At 37.6% G+C, this 17,085-nt stretch overlaps 1 protein-coding gene across 1 annotated transcript in view; it reads right to left on the bottom strand.

Annotated features, from left to right (window-relative positions):
* LOC126457636 (dnaJ homolog subfamily C member 3) overlaps positions 1 to 16,843 on the bottom strand; it is a 72,722-nt gene extending 55,879 nt beyond the window's left edge. The window contains exon 1 of the mRNA XM_050094107.1: positions 16,630 to 16,843. Coding sequence (XP_049950064.1) covers positions 16,630 to 16,708 — 79 coding nt within the window. The 5' untranslated portion in view covers positions 16,709 to 16,843. The remainder of the gene's footprint in view (positions 1 to 16,629) is intronic.
* Between the last annotated feature and the right edge of the window lie 242 nt (positions 16,844 to 17,085).

The following is a 17,085-nucleotide window of genomic DNA, read 5'->3' as shown; positions in this document are numbered from 1 at the left end:
GAAGCTGTAGAAATACACAAACATGGGAATAGCTTCAACAGGAAAGAGGAAAACCTTAAGGTAAATGGATCCTGGCTTCCCATACTGCAGCAAACAACCGTTGCAGGCAGCAAGAGGAGAACCGCACTGGAAATGAGCACGGAGAAGCCCTCGGACGTTGGCGTGCCAGGTACATATAGTCTGCGGCCACAAGCTCGGCTCCAGTTCACCAACGGCATTGGAGAGTGAAGTTTTGACAATACCAGCCACTCGTGCTGGCAAAACGTCAGTAAAATCATCAGACGAACGTCGGCCAAAGAACCCCACACAGAAGCAAATAGCCAGATCTTGGAAACGTTAAAATGGGAAGTCCTACCCCACCCGCCATATTCTCCAGACATTGCTCCCTCTGACTACCACCTGTTTAAATCAATGGCGAATGGCCTGGCTGGTCAACAGTTCCGATCTCATAAAGAAGTCACAAATTGGATCGATTCATGGATCGCTTCGAAAGATGATCAAGTTTTTCGACACGGGATTCATACACTGCCCAAAAGATGGGAGAAAGGGAGACCAGCGATGGAAAATACTTTGAATGATACATGTGTAACTAATTTGTTTCATTAAAGCCTCAACTATTGGGGAAAAAACGGCAGAAGCAAAATTATACACCTTGTATGTAAAATAACAAATTTCTTATCTACACATTTATCTTGCTAAACTTCCATTATTCACAATATATTTTACTGATGCTGATGACAATGATATAAATAGTTCATGTAGAAACATTTTATTTAAAGAAATAATATAAAGTTACGATACCTGTAAACCATGTGCAACTGAAAATTCAACCCCGCTAAAAATTATGTTTTTCGACTGACATAATTTATTTGAAAGCCCTTAATCGCGTCTTTCATACCCATTTTTTCTTAAAACTTATTATTACAAAAGTTTTTCATACTTAAAATTTTCATACTCCAGTATGTTTCTACCTTAAGATGTGATTCTGTCACAATTCTATTGCATCAATTTGTAGCTCAAATTCTTCTAATTTCAAAAATGTATAATTTTCTGAAAATAACATGTTTGTTAAGAAAATACACTAGCTAGAAAATTTAAATTTCCAGAAAATTCGTGGCAGGCTTTGTAAATTCTCAAGCATATGAAAATAATAGAGCACCTTTCATTTGGCTACTTTCAATTATTTCGTTTTCGGTTCAGTTTACTTCATTGCTTACAGTATGTTCACATCTTTTACTTTTTCTGTCTTTATATTAATAGCCAAAATGCAATTGCTTTATTTTTTAATCAATGGTAATTTCTGTAATAGCGCATCTATAAATAGCTGTCCAACACAAAGGAGCAGTCAGTCAGCACCTGGTATTCAAAAGGTCTTCTATAGAAAACATCATCCATAACTCATTACATACATTTTATGTTTGTCAATCGCTGGTTTGCATTCAACTAGCACAGTCACAATGCTTGTTCAATGTCTGTCAGTCTGTCTGCAAAGTTCTGTTCAAAAGAATGTTTATTTCTGATTCCACTTAATAACTTTCTCTCTCTAGGTAGCTTTCTGACCATCGATGTTAAACGGAAATAGTTCACAACAAAAAAGATGATCACTTAAAGTGTTTGTTGTTGTTCTTGTCTTTAATCCACAGTCTGACACAGCTCTTCATGCCAGTGTATCCATGGAAGCCACTTCATCTCTGCATAACTACTATAACCTACAGCCATTTGAACCTGTTTCTGTATTCAAGCCTAGATCTCTGTCTAAAAAATTTTTCACCCACACTTCTTTCCATCAGCAAACTGACAAATTTTTAATGTCTCAGTATGTGTCCTATCAACCATTCCAACCTGCTTACTGTATTGAAAACTTGGTCACCTCCTACAGTTTTTTATCCCTCAACCTTCCTTCCATTACCAAGTTGGTTCAACTGCTCTTCCAAGTTATCTGCCATCTCTATAATAGAATTACAATGGCACTGACAAACCTCAAACATGAGCTTTAAATCTTTCAGATTTCTCCTCTGATTCCTTCACAGCTTGTTCAATGTACAGGCTGAATAATATCAGTGATAGGCAACAACACTGCTTCACTTCCTTCTCAACTACAACTTCCCTTTTATATCTTTCAACTCCTACCATTGCAGTCTTGGTTTTGGTGAAATTCACAAATAACCTTCTACTATGGTTTTGGTGAAAGTTGTAAGTAACCCTCCACCCTAAGTACCTTATCTCTGCTATCTACAGAATTTCAAAGTGAGCAATCCAAAGCTTTCTATAAATGTAGGTTTGCCTTTGTTAAACCTATCTTCTAGAACAAGCCACAGGGTCCGTACTGCTGTATGTGTTCCTCATTCCTCCAGAACCCCAACTCATTTCCCCCAAGATCAGCTTCTTCTAGTTTTTTCATTCTTCTGTAAACAATGTGCGTCAATATTTTGCAACCATGACTTATCAAACTGATAGTTCAGTAATATTCACATGTCAGCACCAGCCTTATTGCGATTCTTGAAATCTTACGGTGTTTCACCTGCCTGATATATCTTGCACACCTGAAAAAATAATTTTGTCATGTCTGGCTCTCCAAAGAATCTCAGTAATTCTGAGGGAATGTTGTCTACTATAGGGGTCTTGTTTTCACTTTGGTCTTTTCATATACTGTCAAATTTTTCTCACAGTATCATATCTCCCATCTCATCTTCATCTACTTCCTTCTCTCTTTCTCCAATATAATCCTCAAGTTTGTTTCATTTATACAGACCCTCCATATGTACCTTCCACCTTTCAGTGTTCTATTCTTTGCTTCTTTCACTGGTTGACACCCGAACTCTTGATACTCCCTTTCCTCAAAAGGTCTCATTAATTTACGTATAGGTGGCACATACCTTTCCGTTAGTCATGCTTACTTCTACAGCCTTGCATTTGTCCTCTAGTCACTTCTGCTTACCCATTTTGCATTTTCTGCCAATCTCAGTTTCTGGGCAAGTATTCACCATTGCATGTAGCACTGCTGCATTTCTATACTATCTCCTTTTGTCAATTAATTCAATATCTTCTCAGTTATCTAGGGATTTAAGCAATGTGATGCTCTGCTACATCCACTATTTCATCTTTCTTTCCATTTCCTCATTTCAGCTCAACAATGCATAACACTCCCTCAAACTCCCAAAAACCTCCAGTTCTTTCAATTTACCCAGGTCCCATCTCTTTAATTTACTACCTTTTTATAATCTCTTTAGTTTTAACCTGCAGTTCATAAAAAATAAATTATTGTAACAGTCCACATCTGTCCCTGGAAGTGTCTTACTGTGTAAAATATGGTATCAAAATCTGTCTTAGCATTTTGTAATCTTTCTGAAACCTTACAGAGTCCTGAAGTCTCTTCCAAATATACAGTGATCTTTCACAATTCCTACAGAGTCCTGAAGTCTCTTCCAAATATACAGCAATCTTTCGCAATTTTTAAATTAAGTTTTAACGATAACTACGTTGTGCTCTGTGCAAAATTCTACCAGGCAGCTTCCTCTTTCATTCCTTTTCCCCAATCCATTTCCTCCTCCTACTTTTCCAACTCTCCCTACGACTGACTTCCTCTCAACCATCAAATTAAACTTTTGTCTCCATTAACTAGGGCTATCTGAATAATTTCCTTTATGTCATCAAACATCTGCTCGATCTCTCCACCTCTTCCACCACTGAAACTTTTCCATTAATTCACCAGGTCTTTGGGAGTGACTGACTGTCCAAATCACAAGTTCTAGGATGACAAGTCATTCAAGGAGGGCCAAGAGGACGTCACCAACGAACCCCCGCAATGGGCGCGTATCAAAATCCCGAATCAACAAGAATGAGACATGTGAGCTAGATTGTTTGAATTCTTACTTTCTGACTGACAGTTGAATCATCAAATTGATTGCAAAAACTTTAAACATAATGAAAACAATTGTTTAATGCATTGCAGCTGAGGATTTGGACATGAATATGGTATGCATCAAACTGGTCCAAAAGTGTTGACCGATGAATAAATGGCCATACAAATGCTCTGGTACCAAGAACACTTGGAATGTGTGTGTAAATTATCCTAATTTTTTTAAACTCAATTATCATAGTCATGAACTTTTGAGTACAACCTGGAGAAAAAAAGGCAGAGTTCAAGTCGACACATCCCCCTGCCCCAAGAAGACATATGAGCAAGTCAAGGATCAAAACCGTGCTCATTGTCTTCTCTGACGTCAGATGCACTGTTCATCATAAATTCTTACTCACCAGGACAACAGTGAACACAGCTTCCTACTCAAAAGTGCTCAACAAACTGAATAGGAGGATGAGTGGAAATGGCATCATGACAGTGCACCAAGCCACAGCACCTTCACTGTCAGCGAGTTTCTGACCTGGACCCACACCATATTGCTTCCCCATCCTTCCTACAGTCCCAGCTGGCTCCCCCAAGACATTTTTCAGTTCCTCACTTAAAAGAAGGTCTGGAAAGGAAGCATTAGGGACACAATTGAAAACATCTAAGCTCGTGTTACAGCTCAGAGAAGGCCTTCCAAGCCTGAAAAAACCGACACAAGTTTTTTTTAATTATTTATCATCAATCTTCTGACTGGTCTGACACAGCCCACCAGGAATTCCTCTGTTGTGCCAACCTCTTCATCTCAGAATAGCACTTACAACCTATGTCGTCAATCATTTGTTGGATGTATTCCAATCTCTGTCTTCCTGTACAGTTTTTACCTTTTAGAGCTCCCTCCAGTGCCATGAAAGTTATTTTGTGATGTCTTAACATATGCCCTACCATTCTGTTCCTTCTTCTCCTCCTCTGTCTTTTCCTCACATTCCTTTCCACACCGATTCTTCAGAGAACCTCGTCATTCCTTACCTTATCAGTCCGTCTAATATTCAACATTCTTCTGTAGCACCATATCACAAATGCTTTGGTTTTCTTCTGTTTCAGTTTTCCCACAGTCCATCTTTTCACTACCATAACATGCTATGCTCTAAATGTACATTCTCAGAAATTTCTTCCTCAAATTAAGATCTAATTGATACCAGTACTCTTTTCTTGGACAGAAATGCCCTTTTTGCCAATACTAATCTGATTTTGCTGTCCTTGTTCCATCCATATTGGGTTATTTTGCTGCCTAGGTGGCAGAATTCCTTAATTTCATCTACTTGATCACCAATCCTGATAAGTTTCTTGCTGTTCTCATTTCTGCTACTTCTCAGTACCTACGCCTTTCTTTGATTTATTTTCAACCCATACTCATTACACTGTTCATTCCCTTCGGCATATCCTGTAATTCTTCTTCACTTTCAATGAGGATAGCAATGTAATCAGTAAATCATATCTTTGATATCCTTTCACTTTGAATTTTAATTCCACTCTCGAAGCTTTCTTTTCCTTCTTTCACTGCTTCTTTGATGTACAGATCGAACAGGTTGGATGAAAGACTGCATCTCTGCCTTACACTCTTTTTAACCGTATTTCCCCTATAGCTTACCCCAATTTTCTCATAATTTTGAACATCTTGCACCATTTGACATTGTCGAATGCTTTATTTTTCTTTAGTCTTGCTTCCATTATCGATCACATGTCAGAACTGCTTCTATGGTGCCTTCACTTTCCTAAAGCCAAATTGACTGTCATCAACAAGTCCTCAATTTTTCCCTTTCTTCTGCATATTATCCGTGTCAGAAACTTGGATGCATGGGCTGAAGAGCTGATTGTGTAATAATTCTCACACCTGTCAGCTATTGAAATTTTCAGAGTTGTGTGGATGATATTTTTTCCGAAAGTCAGACAGTAAATCGCCAGACTCGTTTGTATCATGTATCTCTCTATAGGTGCACAATTTCACGCATAAAAATATTTATTGTACTTCTGGCTGTAAGATAAGAAATCAGGACAACAAAGGGCACCATCTAAATGCTGTAGTGTGTGTACATGCAACTTCAACACATGGATAAAAGGAAATCTTGACAGCTGATCACGTGGAGCAAACCCTTAAACCTCACCCCAACTTACTTTTGTACAATTTCCCCACTAAACAATAAAATCTCTGTGAGAGGGATGAAAACAATTGTATACCCAATTATACATTCTGCAAATCTATCTTGGATCCCACAACAAAGAAGTTCCTATTTGTAAACCTCTAGCAAAGGTTTTTGTAGCCTCTAATAAATTCAATTTACAAGATAACAAGGTAGGCCCAATGAATTCATAAGGGCTCTAGAACTTCTTAACAGGGAGAGAGAACTTTCAGCATCATGGGTAAAACAGTGGAGCTACCTGAATGACTATATGAAAGTATCTACATTCCACATTGTAACTAAAGAACTGCAATCATTATTAAAACAGGCTGCATCTTCAGATAATACAGACATAGACACAATTAAATTTGACGCACAGAATGTGATGCTTAGTGTAGCTCAATGACGACCTTCACTGACACTTCAATGAAATGACAAAGTTGCACTTTTACCCAACAATAACAAGTTTGCTTTCATTCCGGAGGCATATGCTAGCATTACAAAAGAAGCAATTCAATATATGAGAAATCTGTTGATAGGAGTAGGCTGTATTGGTTGGAGACTGCCGGTGATGTTTAAGTTATTTGTCATATTATTTGGACTGTAATCCGACTTCACTAAGTATGTTATTTCTTGTAGGTGTGATATCCATTCTAAGAACAATCAATGTTCGAGCAATAAAAAGTTGTTTCACAAAACAGTCAATAATTCTTGGAATCAAAATCTGCATGAATCACTGATGGAGCCAAACCAAGTTTTGCTTTGTCATTACATACAGATTTACACTTACGAAGAATTTTGTAAAAACTTGAGCTGGAAATAGCTTGCATTCACTTACATCAAAACTTCTGCATTCTCAGTACTGAAAAAATGAAGGCAAGTGTTTTTACTGATCCAAAGATCTGATTTCTTTTTTAAATACACACACTCAGTATGAACTGGTGCTAACAAACAACAGTAAAACAGTACAGATATGTTCTGAATGGTTTCCACAGGAGACTTTGAAAAAAAGTTTTGACTTTTGCTCAATGTCAAGCTTGCAGAAAGTAAAGTAACATGTCATTGCAATTGCACATGTATATTGATTGCATCTTCTCACCAAAATATGGCAGTGTAGAATGAGAAGATAGCAATTACTTCCGCCATGATATTACACTGATGGAGCACAAGTACAAATGGAAATGGAACACTGTTATTTTAAGTAATTATTGCTGAATGGTAAAACAATGAGAGACCTTCCTACAATAAAGCAGCAAGCAGGTTGAGGAGAAATGTTCTTAAGGCAACTGACATTTTTTTTCCATTTTTTCCTTGTTGGACACCTACAATAAATGTATCTCAAGCACAAGCTTTTTCGGGGCCTGTAGCCTGAAAAATACAAATAAATTATATTCTCTTTACTGCGACATTCAATTTTTTTCAACATTGGGCATTATAGACACTTCCGATTTCATCCATCTGCTTTGACCCATGAGATCATCAACATGGCAGAAACGGCTACTTCCAGCATATACAAAATGACAACAATGACATCACTACATACACATGCCAATAATGTGAACAAAAATAAAAATTACAGAATAACATCTCACTCAAAATGAAATTTACGGCAACTGCGGGAAACTGGGGGTTTAGGGTGCGCAACAAACTAAGTATACAATAAAAAAAAAAATAAAAATAAAATAAAAATTGAAAAAGTTCTTTGGCCTATATAGCTAAACCGCAGCTACCGAAAAAAAAAAAAAACATCTACAACCACGAAAAGAGAAATTGGATATTTCCCTTGACATATGTAGCTCAACCGCAACTTTTTGATACCAAACAGGACCAATGTCTCCAACCCCCAAAAGTGGAATCAGACATTTCCCTTGACCTGTATAGCTCAACCGCAGCTATCAATACCAAAAAACCAACACCTACAACTCCGAAAAGTGGAAACAACACCCAACAACTCAAAAACCCAAATATTCCATATTCACTACAAAAATTAAGACATAACTGCACTATATCAATTTAAAAATAGCCGACATCCCATAAATATACAATATTTGCAAAACATCAGAATTACTGTAGAATAAAGGCAAAATAAAAATTATCCCTAGTCCAAGCTGCCAAAATCTTTGTCAACCTCATGTTGCTGCCTCAAACATGACACCTAACATTCATTCAGCAATAAGATCGAACATCTGCAGAAACCATATGGCAGCCATCATGTCATCCCCCATCTCAGAATGTAATGATACACCCCTGAATTTCACTGTCATATCCATCTGCCATAGCCACACCTAACACAAAAGCAATTAAAAAAGATTAGACATCTTTCTGCATAACAAACACCAAACTAATCAGACTAAAACAATACCAAACACATACAAAACACCCTTAATAACTCACTGAAAATACGGGATTACTGAAGAACGGGATACAGCCAGTCAGCTGTGACCAATGACGTCAGAAGTTACCAGAGATGATGTATTGCACAGATTTTACAGCAAAGATGAATGGTTGAGAAACAAAGGAATGCAAGACAGGGAAAGCAGATGGTAGACATATATCATGTACATCGATATTTCGAACATAATGTTAGGCATATCGCTTCTTTGAGTCCTACGGAGCTCAACCAGAGAATGGGATACTAGTGGAAAAACAGAAGGAAAAGGGAGTGAAGTAACGTTAGTGTGCACTACCTCAGTTGACAAATATGAGTTGTACCGTGAACTTCAGTTGATCTGTACAGGTCATCTGAATTACAGGATACAAATTTTACAGTTGTTGCTTTTTTCTCCTCCGCTACTATTAGTATCCTAATGTGCAGTTGATACTAGTACAATCAAATGCGAAAAGACTGACATACGAAAAATTTGTATCCCGTATTCGAGCTGACCTATATAGGTCAACTGAAGAATAGGACACTAATACTAACAAAGATAAAAAAAAAATCGATGCATGTAACATTGGCATCCTGTACCTCAGTTGAACTATGCAAAGGTGAAAACAAGCGACATACATAACACTGGTATCCCATACTTCATTTGACCTATACATTCTTTTTTCGCCTTCAATACTAGTAGTATTGACATCTTCAACTTTTGTGGTCCTGTCCTCCTCAGTTGCGCGTAATACTACGGTATATTGATAAGTTTCACTTATGGACCGTCTGACAGCAACTGAATAAAACACAATTTTAGTGCCATACGCGTTTCGCCTTTATTTTCTGCAAGGCATCATCAGTGGCCTGGAATATGTACATATGTTAGCTATTTTATTTACATTTTTGTCACTGTGCCTATAGGTTATAAACTGTTCTGGTGGTTGGTATTTCCTATTAAGTAGCAATGTTTTGAACTGTACTTACAGGTTGCGTAGACAGTTTCTTACATATTACGCTCCTGTTGCATTTTTTGTGTTGTTCTTCTTCCTATGAGTGCCAATTTGCTGTTTTTTCCACATTCCACAGCACTATGCACTGAACGCTTGTTTTACTGCAATGTTTTGGTTTCTGTTGCCGACTGTCAAATGTTTTTGCCAAAGATCGAATATTACTGCCAAACTTATGAGTGTAACTATTGAAGTATCTGTGGTCTGTTCGTGTATTTTTTTTTTTTTTTTGGGGGGGGGGGGGGGGGGGGGTGTCGGTGTCTGTCTGTGTGTGTGTGTGTGTGTGTGTGTGTGTGTGTGTGTGTGTCTGTATTTATATATTCATGTTATCATATCCTTTATTAAGTGTAGTAGGGAACCTGTTCTGATGTGTGTTTGTTCATTTATCACATGTTTGTTTTCTGCTATGGCTTTCTGGACGTGGAAGTTTTCTTGCATTTGTATAAGGTGTTTGTCATGGTTGCTTATTCTCATTATTTTCATTTCTTGTTCCATGTTTGTAGGATGATGGTTGTAGTGTTTTAAATGCTCTGCAAATGTGGAATGGTTTGTTTCATACTTCCAACATCTGATATGTTCTTTGTATCTTGTTTCAAAATTCCTGCATGTCATGCCTATGTATACTGCATCACAACTTTGACATTCAAGTTTATATATTCCTGATTGTTGGAATTTGTCCCTCTTGGTAGCTGGCTGGCTTAGGTGTGATTGAAGGGTTTGCCCAGGCTTATATGCTATTTTGAAGCCCTGTCTCTTTAGGATGTTTGCAACTCTGTGTGTTGGTTTATGTGTGTAGGTCATGGTGTACCATCTGGTTCTTTTCTGTGTGGTGTTGTCACTGCGTGTGTTTGTTGAGTGTGTTTGTAAGTTTTCAGCTTGTGAATTCTTTTGTATTGTGGAAATGTTGTGTTTGTTTTTTATTTGTGTTTTTATTTTTTGATTGAGCCTGTGTAGCACATGTGTGTCATACCCGTTGTTCCTAGCTATTTGTATGATCGTGTTCATTTCTTGTTCATAGTTTCTCTTGCTGAGTGGGATTCTGTTTAATCTATGTAACATGTGTCTTAGTGCTGCAAGTTTCTGGCTTTGGGGGTGGTTGGATGTGGAATGTATTATTGTGTCCGTGGCTGTTGGTTTTCTAAAGATGTTAAATGTATGTTTTCCATTTTCTTTTTTAATTGTAATGTCAAGAAAATTTATTTGATTTTCTTTTTCTTTTTCAAGTGTGAATTTTATGTTCTTATGCGCTTTGTTTATTTCTGAATGGAGTTCATCTATTTTTTCACTTGGCTTGTCTACCAGACAAATAATGTCATCCACGTATCTGTACCAATATATGATTTTGAAACTTTCATTTGTGGTTATCTTATCAAATATCTGATTTTCAAGGTGACTGATGAAAATGTTTGCTAGTGTTCCTGATATTGGGGATCCCAGGGGCAGTCCATCAGTTTGTAGATAATATTCTTCCTCAAACTGAAAGTAGTTTTGTTCAGTTGTCAGTCTGAGCATATCTTTTATTTCTTTTATTGCGTCTGTGGTGAGGTTGCTGTGGGACGAGAGATTTTGTTCTATGATTTCTATTGTTTCTGTGATAGGGATGGAGGTATACATATTTTCTATATCGAATGAAATCAGTGATGCTGTGTGTGGTATCTGTATGTTCTGTAGGTTTTCTATTAGGTTTCCTGTGTTTGTCACTGTCCTGTTGTTTTCTACTTTATAGTGGTTTGTAACTAACTTTTGGAGGTGTTTGGCTATGCGGTATGTTGGGGCTTTCTTGAAGTTGATAACAGGTCTCATTGGCATTCCGTCTTTATGTACTTTCGGTTGGCTGCGGAGTGTTGGTGCTTGTGGGTTTTTCTGTGTTATGTGTGATGATGATGATGATGCCTTGCAGGAAATAAAGGCGAAACGCGTATGGCACTAAAATTGTGTTTTATTCAGTTGCTGTCAGACGGTCCATAAGTGAAACTTATCAATATACCGTACTAATAGTATTGACTGAAAAGTATCATAGTATTACCAGTAACAGTGAAAAAACTGACAACTGTAAAATATGTCCCATACTCCAAGTTGATCTAGTTAGGCCGACTGAAGAATGGGATACTACTGCTAGCAAAAATGAAGAAAACCAACATACGTAACATTGTCATCTTGTAGCTCAGTTGAACTGCAAAGATAGTATCCTGTTCTTCAGTTGTGATATTTAAGGCAACCAAAGAACAGGATACTAGTGCTAGCGAAGTCAAAGAAAAGCAACATTCCAAAAATTTGTATCCTAAATAACATTTGTATCCCGCACTAGCACTAGTATACTATGTGATACAAATTTTTCATTATGTCGGTCTTTTTGCCTTAGATAGTAGTAGCATCAACTGAAAATATCATAGTAATACTAGTGCTAGCGAAGGCGAAAAAAAGTGACAACTGTAAAATTTGTGCCCTGTACTGCAGTTATGATAGATAAATCCACACTTATATAAATGAAAATCAAAAAACAAAAATTGTCCAGAATGAAAAAATAATTCTTCCAAAAGGTCTCAAACTCACTAAGGATGAAATTAAGAACAGAATGAATTGGGACAAACACAATGTCTAGCACTGTCTTTAAAAGACAGTCATATATTTCAACACAGTCATATGTATGAGTAAAATATTCCGGAGGTAAAATAGTCCCCCATTCGGATCTCCCGGCGGTGACTACTCAAGAGGACATCGTAATAAGGAGAAAGAAAACTGGCGTTCTACGGATCGGAGCATGGAATGTCAGATCCCTTAATCGGGCAGGTAGGTTAGAAAATTTAAAAAGAGAAATGGATAGGTTAAAGTAAGATATAGTGGGAATTAGTGAAGTTCGGTGGCAGGAGGAACAAGACTTTTGGTCAGGAGAATACAGGGTTACAAATACAAAATCAAATAGGGGTAATGCAGGAGTAGGTTTAATAATGAATAAAAAAATAGGAGTGCGGGTCAGCTACTACAAACAGCATAGTGAACACATTATTGTGGCCAAGATAGACACGAAGCCCACGCCTACTACAGTAGTACAAGTTAATACGTCAACTCGCTCTGCAGATGATGAAGAAATTGATGAAATTTATGATGAGATAAAAGAAATTATTCAGGTAGTGAAGGCAGACAAAAATTTAATAGTCATGGGTGACTGGAATTTAATAGTAGGAAAAGGAAGAGAAGGAAATGTAGTAGATGAATATGGATTGGGGCTAAGAAATGAAAGAGGAAGCCGTCTGGCAGAATTTTGCACAGAGCATAACTTAACCATAGCTAACACTTGGTTCAAGAAACACGAAAGAAGGTTGTATACATGGAAGAACCCTGGAGATACTAGAAGGTTTCAGATAGATTACATAATGGTAAGACAGAGATTTAGGAACCAGGTTTTAAATTGTAAGACATTTCCAGGGGCAGATGTGGACTCTGACCACAATCTATTGGTTATGAACTGTAGATTAAAACTGAAGAAACAGAAAAAAGGTGGGAATTTAACGAGATGGGACCTGGATAAACTGAAAGAACCAGAGGTTGTACAGAGTTTCAGGGAGAGAATAAGGGAACAATTGACAGGAATGGAGGGAAAGAAATACAGTAGAAGAAGAATGGGTAGCTTTGAGGAATGAAATAGTGAAGGCAGCAGAGGATCAAGTAGGTAAAAAGACGAGGGCTAATAGAAATCCTTGGGTAACAGAAGAGATACTGAATTAAATTGATGAAAGGAGAAAATTTAAAAATGCAGTAAATGAAGCAGGCAAAAAGGAATACAAACGTCTCAAAAATGAGATCGACAGGAAGTGCAAAATGGCTAAGCAGGGATGGCTAGAGGACAAATGTAAGGATGTAGAGGAATATCTCACTAGGAGTAAGATAGATACTGCCTACAGGAAAATTAAAGAGACGTTTGGAGAAAAGAGAACCACTTGCATGAATATCAAGGGCTCAGATGGAAACCCAGTTTTAAGCAAAGAAGGGAAAGCAGAAAGGTGGAAGGAGAATATAGAAAGTCTATACAGGAGCGATGTTCTTGAGGACAATATTATGGAAATCGAAGGGGACGTAGATGAAGATGAAATGGGAGATATGATACTGCGTGAAGAGTTTGACAGAGCACTGAAAGACCTAAATCGAAACAAGGCCCCGGGAGTAGACAACATTCCATTAGAACTACTGACAGTCTTGGGAGAGCCACTCCTGACAAAACTCTACCATCTGGTGAGCAAGATGTATGAGACAGGCGAAATACCCTCAAACTTCAAGAAGAATATAATAATTCCAATCCCAAAGAAAGCTGGTGTTGACAGATGTAAAAATTACCAAACTATCAGTTTAATAAGTCACAGCTGCAAAATACTAACGCGAATTCTTTACAGATAAATGGAAAAACTGGTAGAAGGCGACATCGGGGATGATCAGTTTGGATTCCGTAGAAATGTTGGAACACGTGAGGAAATACTGACCCTACGACGTATCTTAGAAGAAAGATTAAGGAAAGGGAAACCTACGTTTCTAGCATTTGTAGACTTAGAGAAAGCTTTTGACAATGTTGACTGGAATACTCTCTTTCAAATTCTGAAGGTGGCAGGGGTAAAATAGAGGGAACGAAAGGCTATTTACAATTTGTACAGAAACCAGATGGCAGTTATAAGAGTTGAGGGACATGAATGGGAAGCAGTGGTTGGGAAGGGAGGGAGACAGGGTTGTAGCCTGTCCCCGATGCTATTCAATCTGTATATTGAGCAAGCAGTAAAGGAAACAAAAGAAAAATTCGGAGTAGGTATTAAAATCCATGGAGAAGAAATAAAAACTTTGAGGTTCGCCGATGACATTGTAATTCTGTCAGAGGCAGCAAAGGACTAGGAAGAGCAATTGAACGGAATGGATAGTGTCTTGAAAGGAGGATATAAGATGAACATCAACAAAAGCAAAACGAGGATAATGGAATGCAGTCGAATTAAGTCGGGTGATGCTGAGGGAATTAGATTAGGAAATGAGACACTAGAAGTAGTAAAGGAGCTTTGCTATTTGGGGAGCAAATTAATTGATGATGGTCGAAGTAGAGAGGATATAAAATGTAGACTGGCAATGGCAAGGAAAGCGTTTCTGAAGAAGAGAAATTTGTTAACATCGAGTATAGCTTGAAGTGTCAGGAAGTCATTTCTAAAAGTATTTGTATGGAGTGTAGCCATGTGTGGAAGTGAAACATGGACGATAAATAATTTGGACAAGAAGATAATAGAAGCTTTTGAAATGTGGTGCTACAGAAGAATGCTTAAGATTAGATGGGTAGATCACATAACTAATGAGGAGGTATTGGATAGAATTGGGGAGAAGAGGAGTTTGTGGCACAACTTGACTAGAAGAAGGGATCGGTTGGTAGGACATGTTCTGAGGCATCAAGGGATCACCAATTTGGTACTGGAGGTCAGCGTGGAGGGTAAAAATTGCAGAGGGAGACCAAGAGATGAATACACTAATCAGATTCAGAAGGATGTAGGCTGCAGTAGGTACTGGGAGATGAAGAAGCTTGCACAGCATAGAGTAGCATGGAGAGCTGCATCAAACCAGTCTCAGGAATGAAGACCACAACAACAACAACATATATTTTAATTTATGATGATGCTGCTTCACCACAAAAGATAACCGATATATTATCTATGACTCAAAAATAAAGACATTAATACCTATGAGTAAACTATAAAGTCATTGGTCAAAGCCGACAGGTTGTATCCCACTCTTCAGTTGACACAAATATACTTCCACAACTCACATAACCACACCAACTACGTAAATTCAAAACCATGTTAGCATGATGACAACCAAAACCTAAATGAACTCAGTACCACATATCAAACTCAGCACGTCCACATCTACCACCAGAGGACACCATGAAATACAACAACACAATGTCTACAATCAAAACAAACTCAAAAACTCTGCTCTGTAGTGATGTCACACACCACAACACGATTACATCACGGGTCAAAGCAGACCGGTGGAATTTGATGTTCCCGTTGACAAGTGTTATATAATGAAGATTTTCTCAGTCTCTACACAGAAAGTGGAATGCTAAATTGTGATTGTAAATGCATGGCTGACAAACTACTTCTATTAAAAAACAATACACAACATAGCACATGTAAATATTTGTTTATGTTTACTGTAACACAGAGACATCATAACAATCTGATGACAGAAAGTGCATCCCTAGCGAAATGAGACCAAAACTGTTTCATTTTAAATCACCACAGCATAGTCGCCCTTATCTACCTCTCTTCCCCACTTTCTACACTCAGTTTGTCATATAAAAACATTGCTGCACTGCTACTGACAAAAGTTTTTCTCAGTCAGTACTATACATGTACATTCACAATAATAAATATGGTAAATACTTTTAAGACTTAAAACATCTTGCAGGTGAAACACTGAAAAGCTTTTCACAACAACAACAAAATGACACTGTATTGCTTTGGCACGCCACAGTAAATAAGATGATTTTTGCTGTATTTTTATATTAACTGATTCCAAAAAATTTGATTGGCAATACATTAATCTTATACAAACAGCCACAATATTTCCATTAATAACACCAAATGTGGATTAATCTCTGTTACACAGGAGGGGGATATAAAATGAATGCGTTTTCTTTAATGCACCACATAATGCTACTCAGAAAGGATGTGTTATGTCCCATTAACAACAAATGCTCTGTAGTATATATATGCTTTCGTTGCATGATTAGTAACTTTACACAAAACAAGTTCAAGACATCTGCGTTTTATATCTGATGAAATGTTCTGCATTATTCTTTGAAGGCTTCTCTCACAGCTAATAGTGTATACATTTTGTTCATTCAGCAGTACAAAAGTTGTCAACAGTCTTGAACTGCACCTACATGGGATGTTTTTCTTTTGATTCATCTTCGGTATGATATCAGTTTTTGTCGCCTATCGTCTTTTTAGAACCATCAAATCCTTGCGACTGCTAGGGTCCAATCACCACTGTACAAACTTAAAAATTTTCAATTTTTTATACACAACATTCAATATTGAATACTTTGTGCAAGTAAGTAAGTCTGTGCTGACTCAAGAATTTCATGCTATCCAACAGACAGTAATTTTACAATAAAAATAAAGAACGTGTATCAACTGTTGTCAGTCATTCACTCAGTTTCACAATTGCAAAATTAGAGGTTATGATATTAACACAAACCTTTGTACATAGAACTTAGCACCAAAACAGATAACCATGCAGGCCAGATTTTGATCGAAGACGGTTGTAGAGCTTCCATTCCTTCAATCCTCAAGCAATCGCTTGACGCTCAGGATACACGCCACCGCCTCTTCACGTATTTGCCATTCTTACAAACGTAAGCTCAGGACGGTTCCATGACAATCGTGGTCTTTGCCCATTGGCGGAGGTAGCGCATATTCAAGGTCGACACATGAGTCGATGGATCGTGATTCGAACGACTCCACCTGTCACGTATGTTTTGACGTTCCACAACAATCGAGATAACATAAAGTTAAACTTCGTCGATTCACTGTAGTCACACGTGTCTCCAAGCTCCAAGGTCTAACATAAAGTCGGAGTGAAGTTGTTCTATTAAACAGATGTTAAACTTAGAAAGAAAATGCTGTGCTACCTGCTAACTCTTTTACGGGTGCA

This window comes from Schistocerca serialis, chromosome 2 (genome assembly GCF_023864345.2).
Source record: "Schistocerca serialis cubense isolate TAMUIC-IGC-003099 chromosome 2, iqSchSeri2.2, whole genome shotgun sequence".
Lineage (NCBI taxonomy): Eukaryota > Metazoa > Arthropoda > Insecta > Orthoptera > Acrididae > Schistocerca > Schistocerca serialis.
The sequence above is the reverse complement of the archived record's forward strand: the minus strand, read 5'-3'. Positions and strand labels throughout refer to the sequence as shown.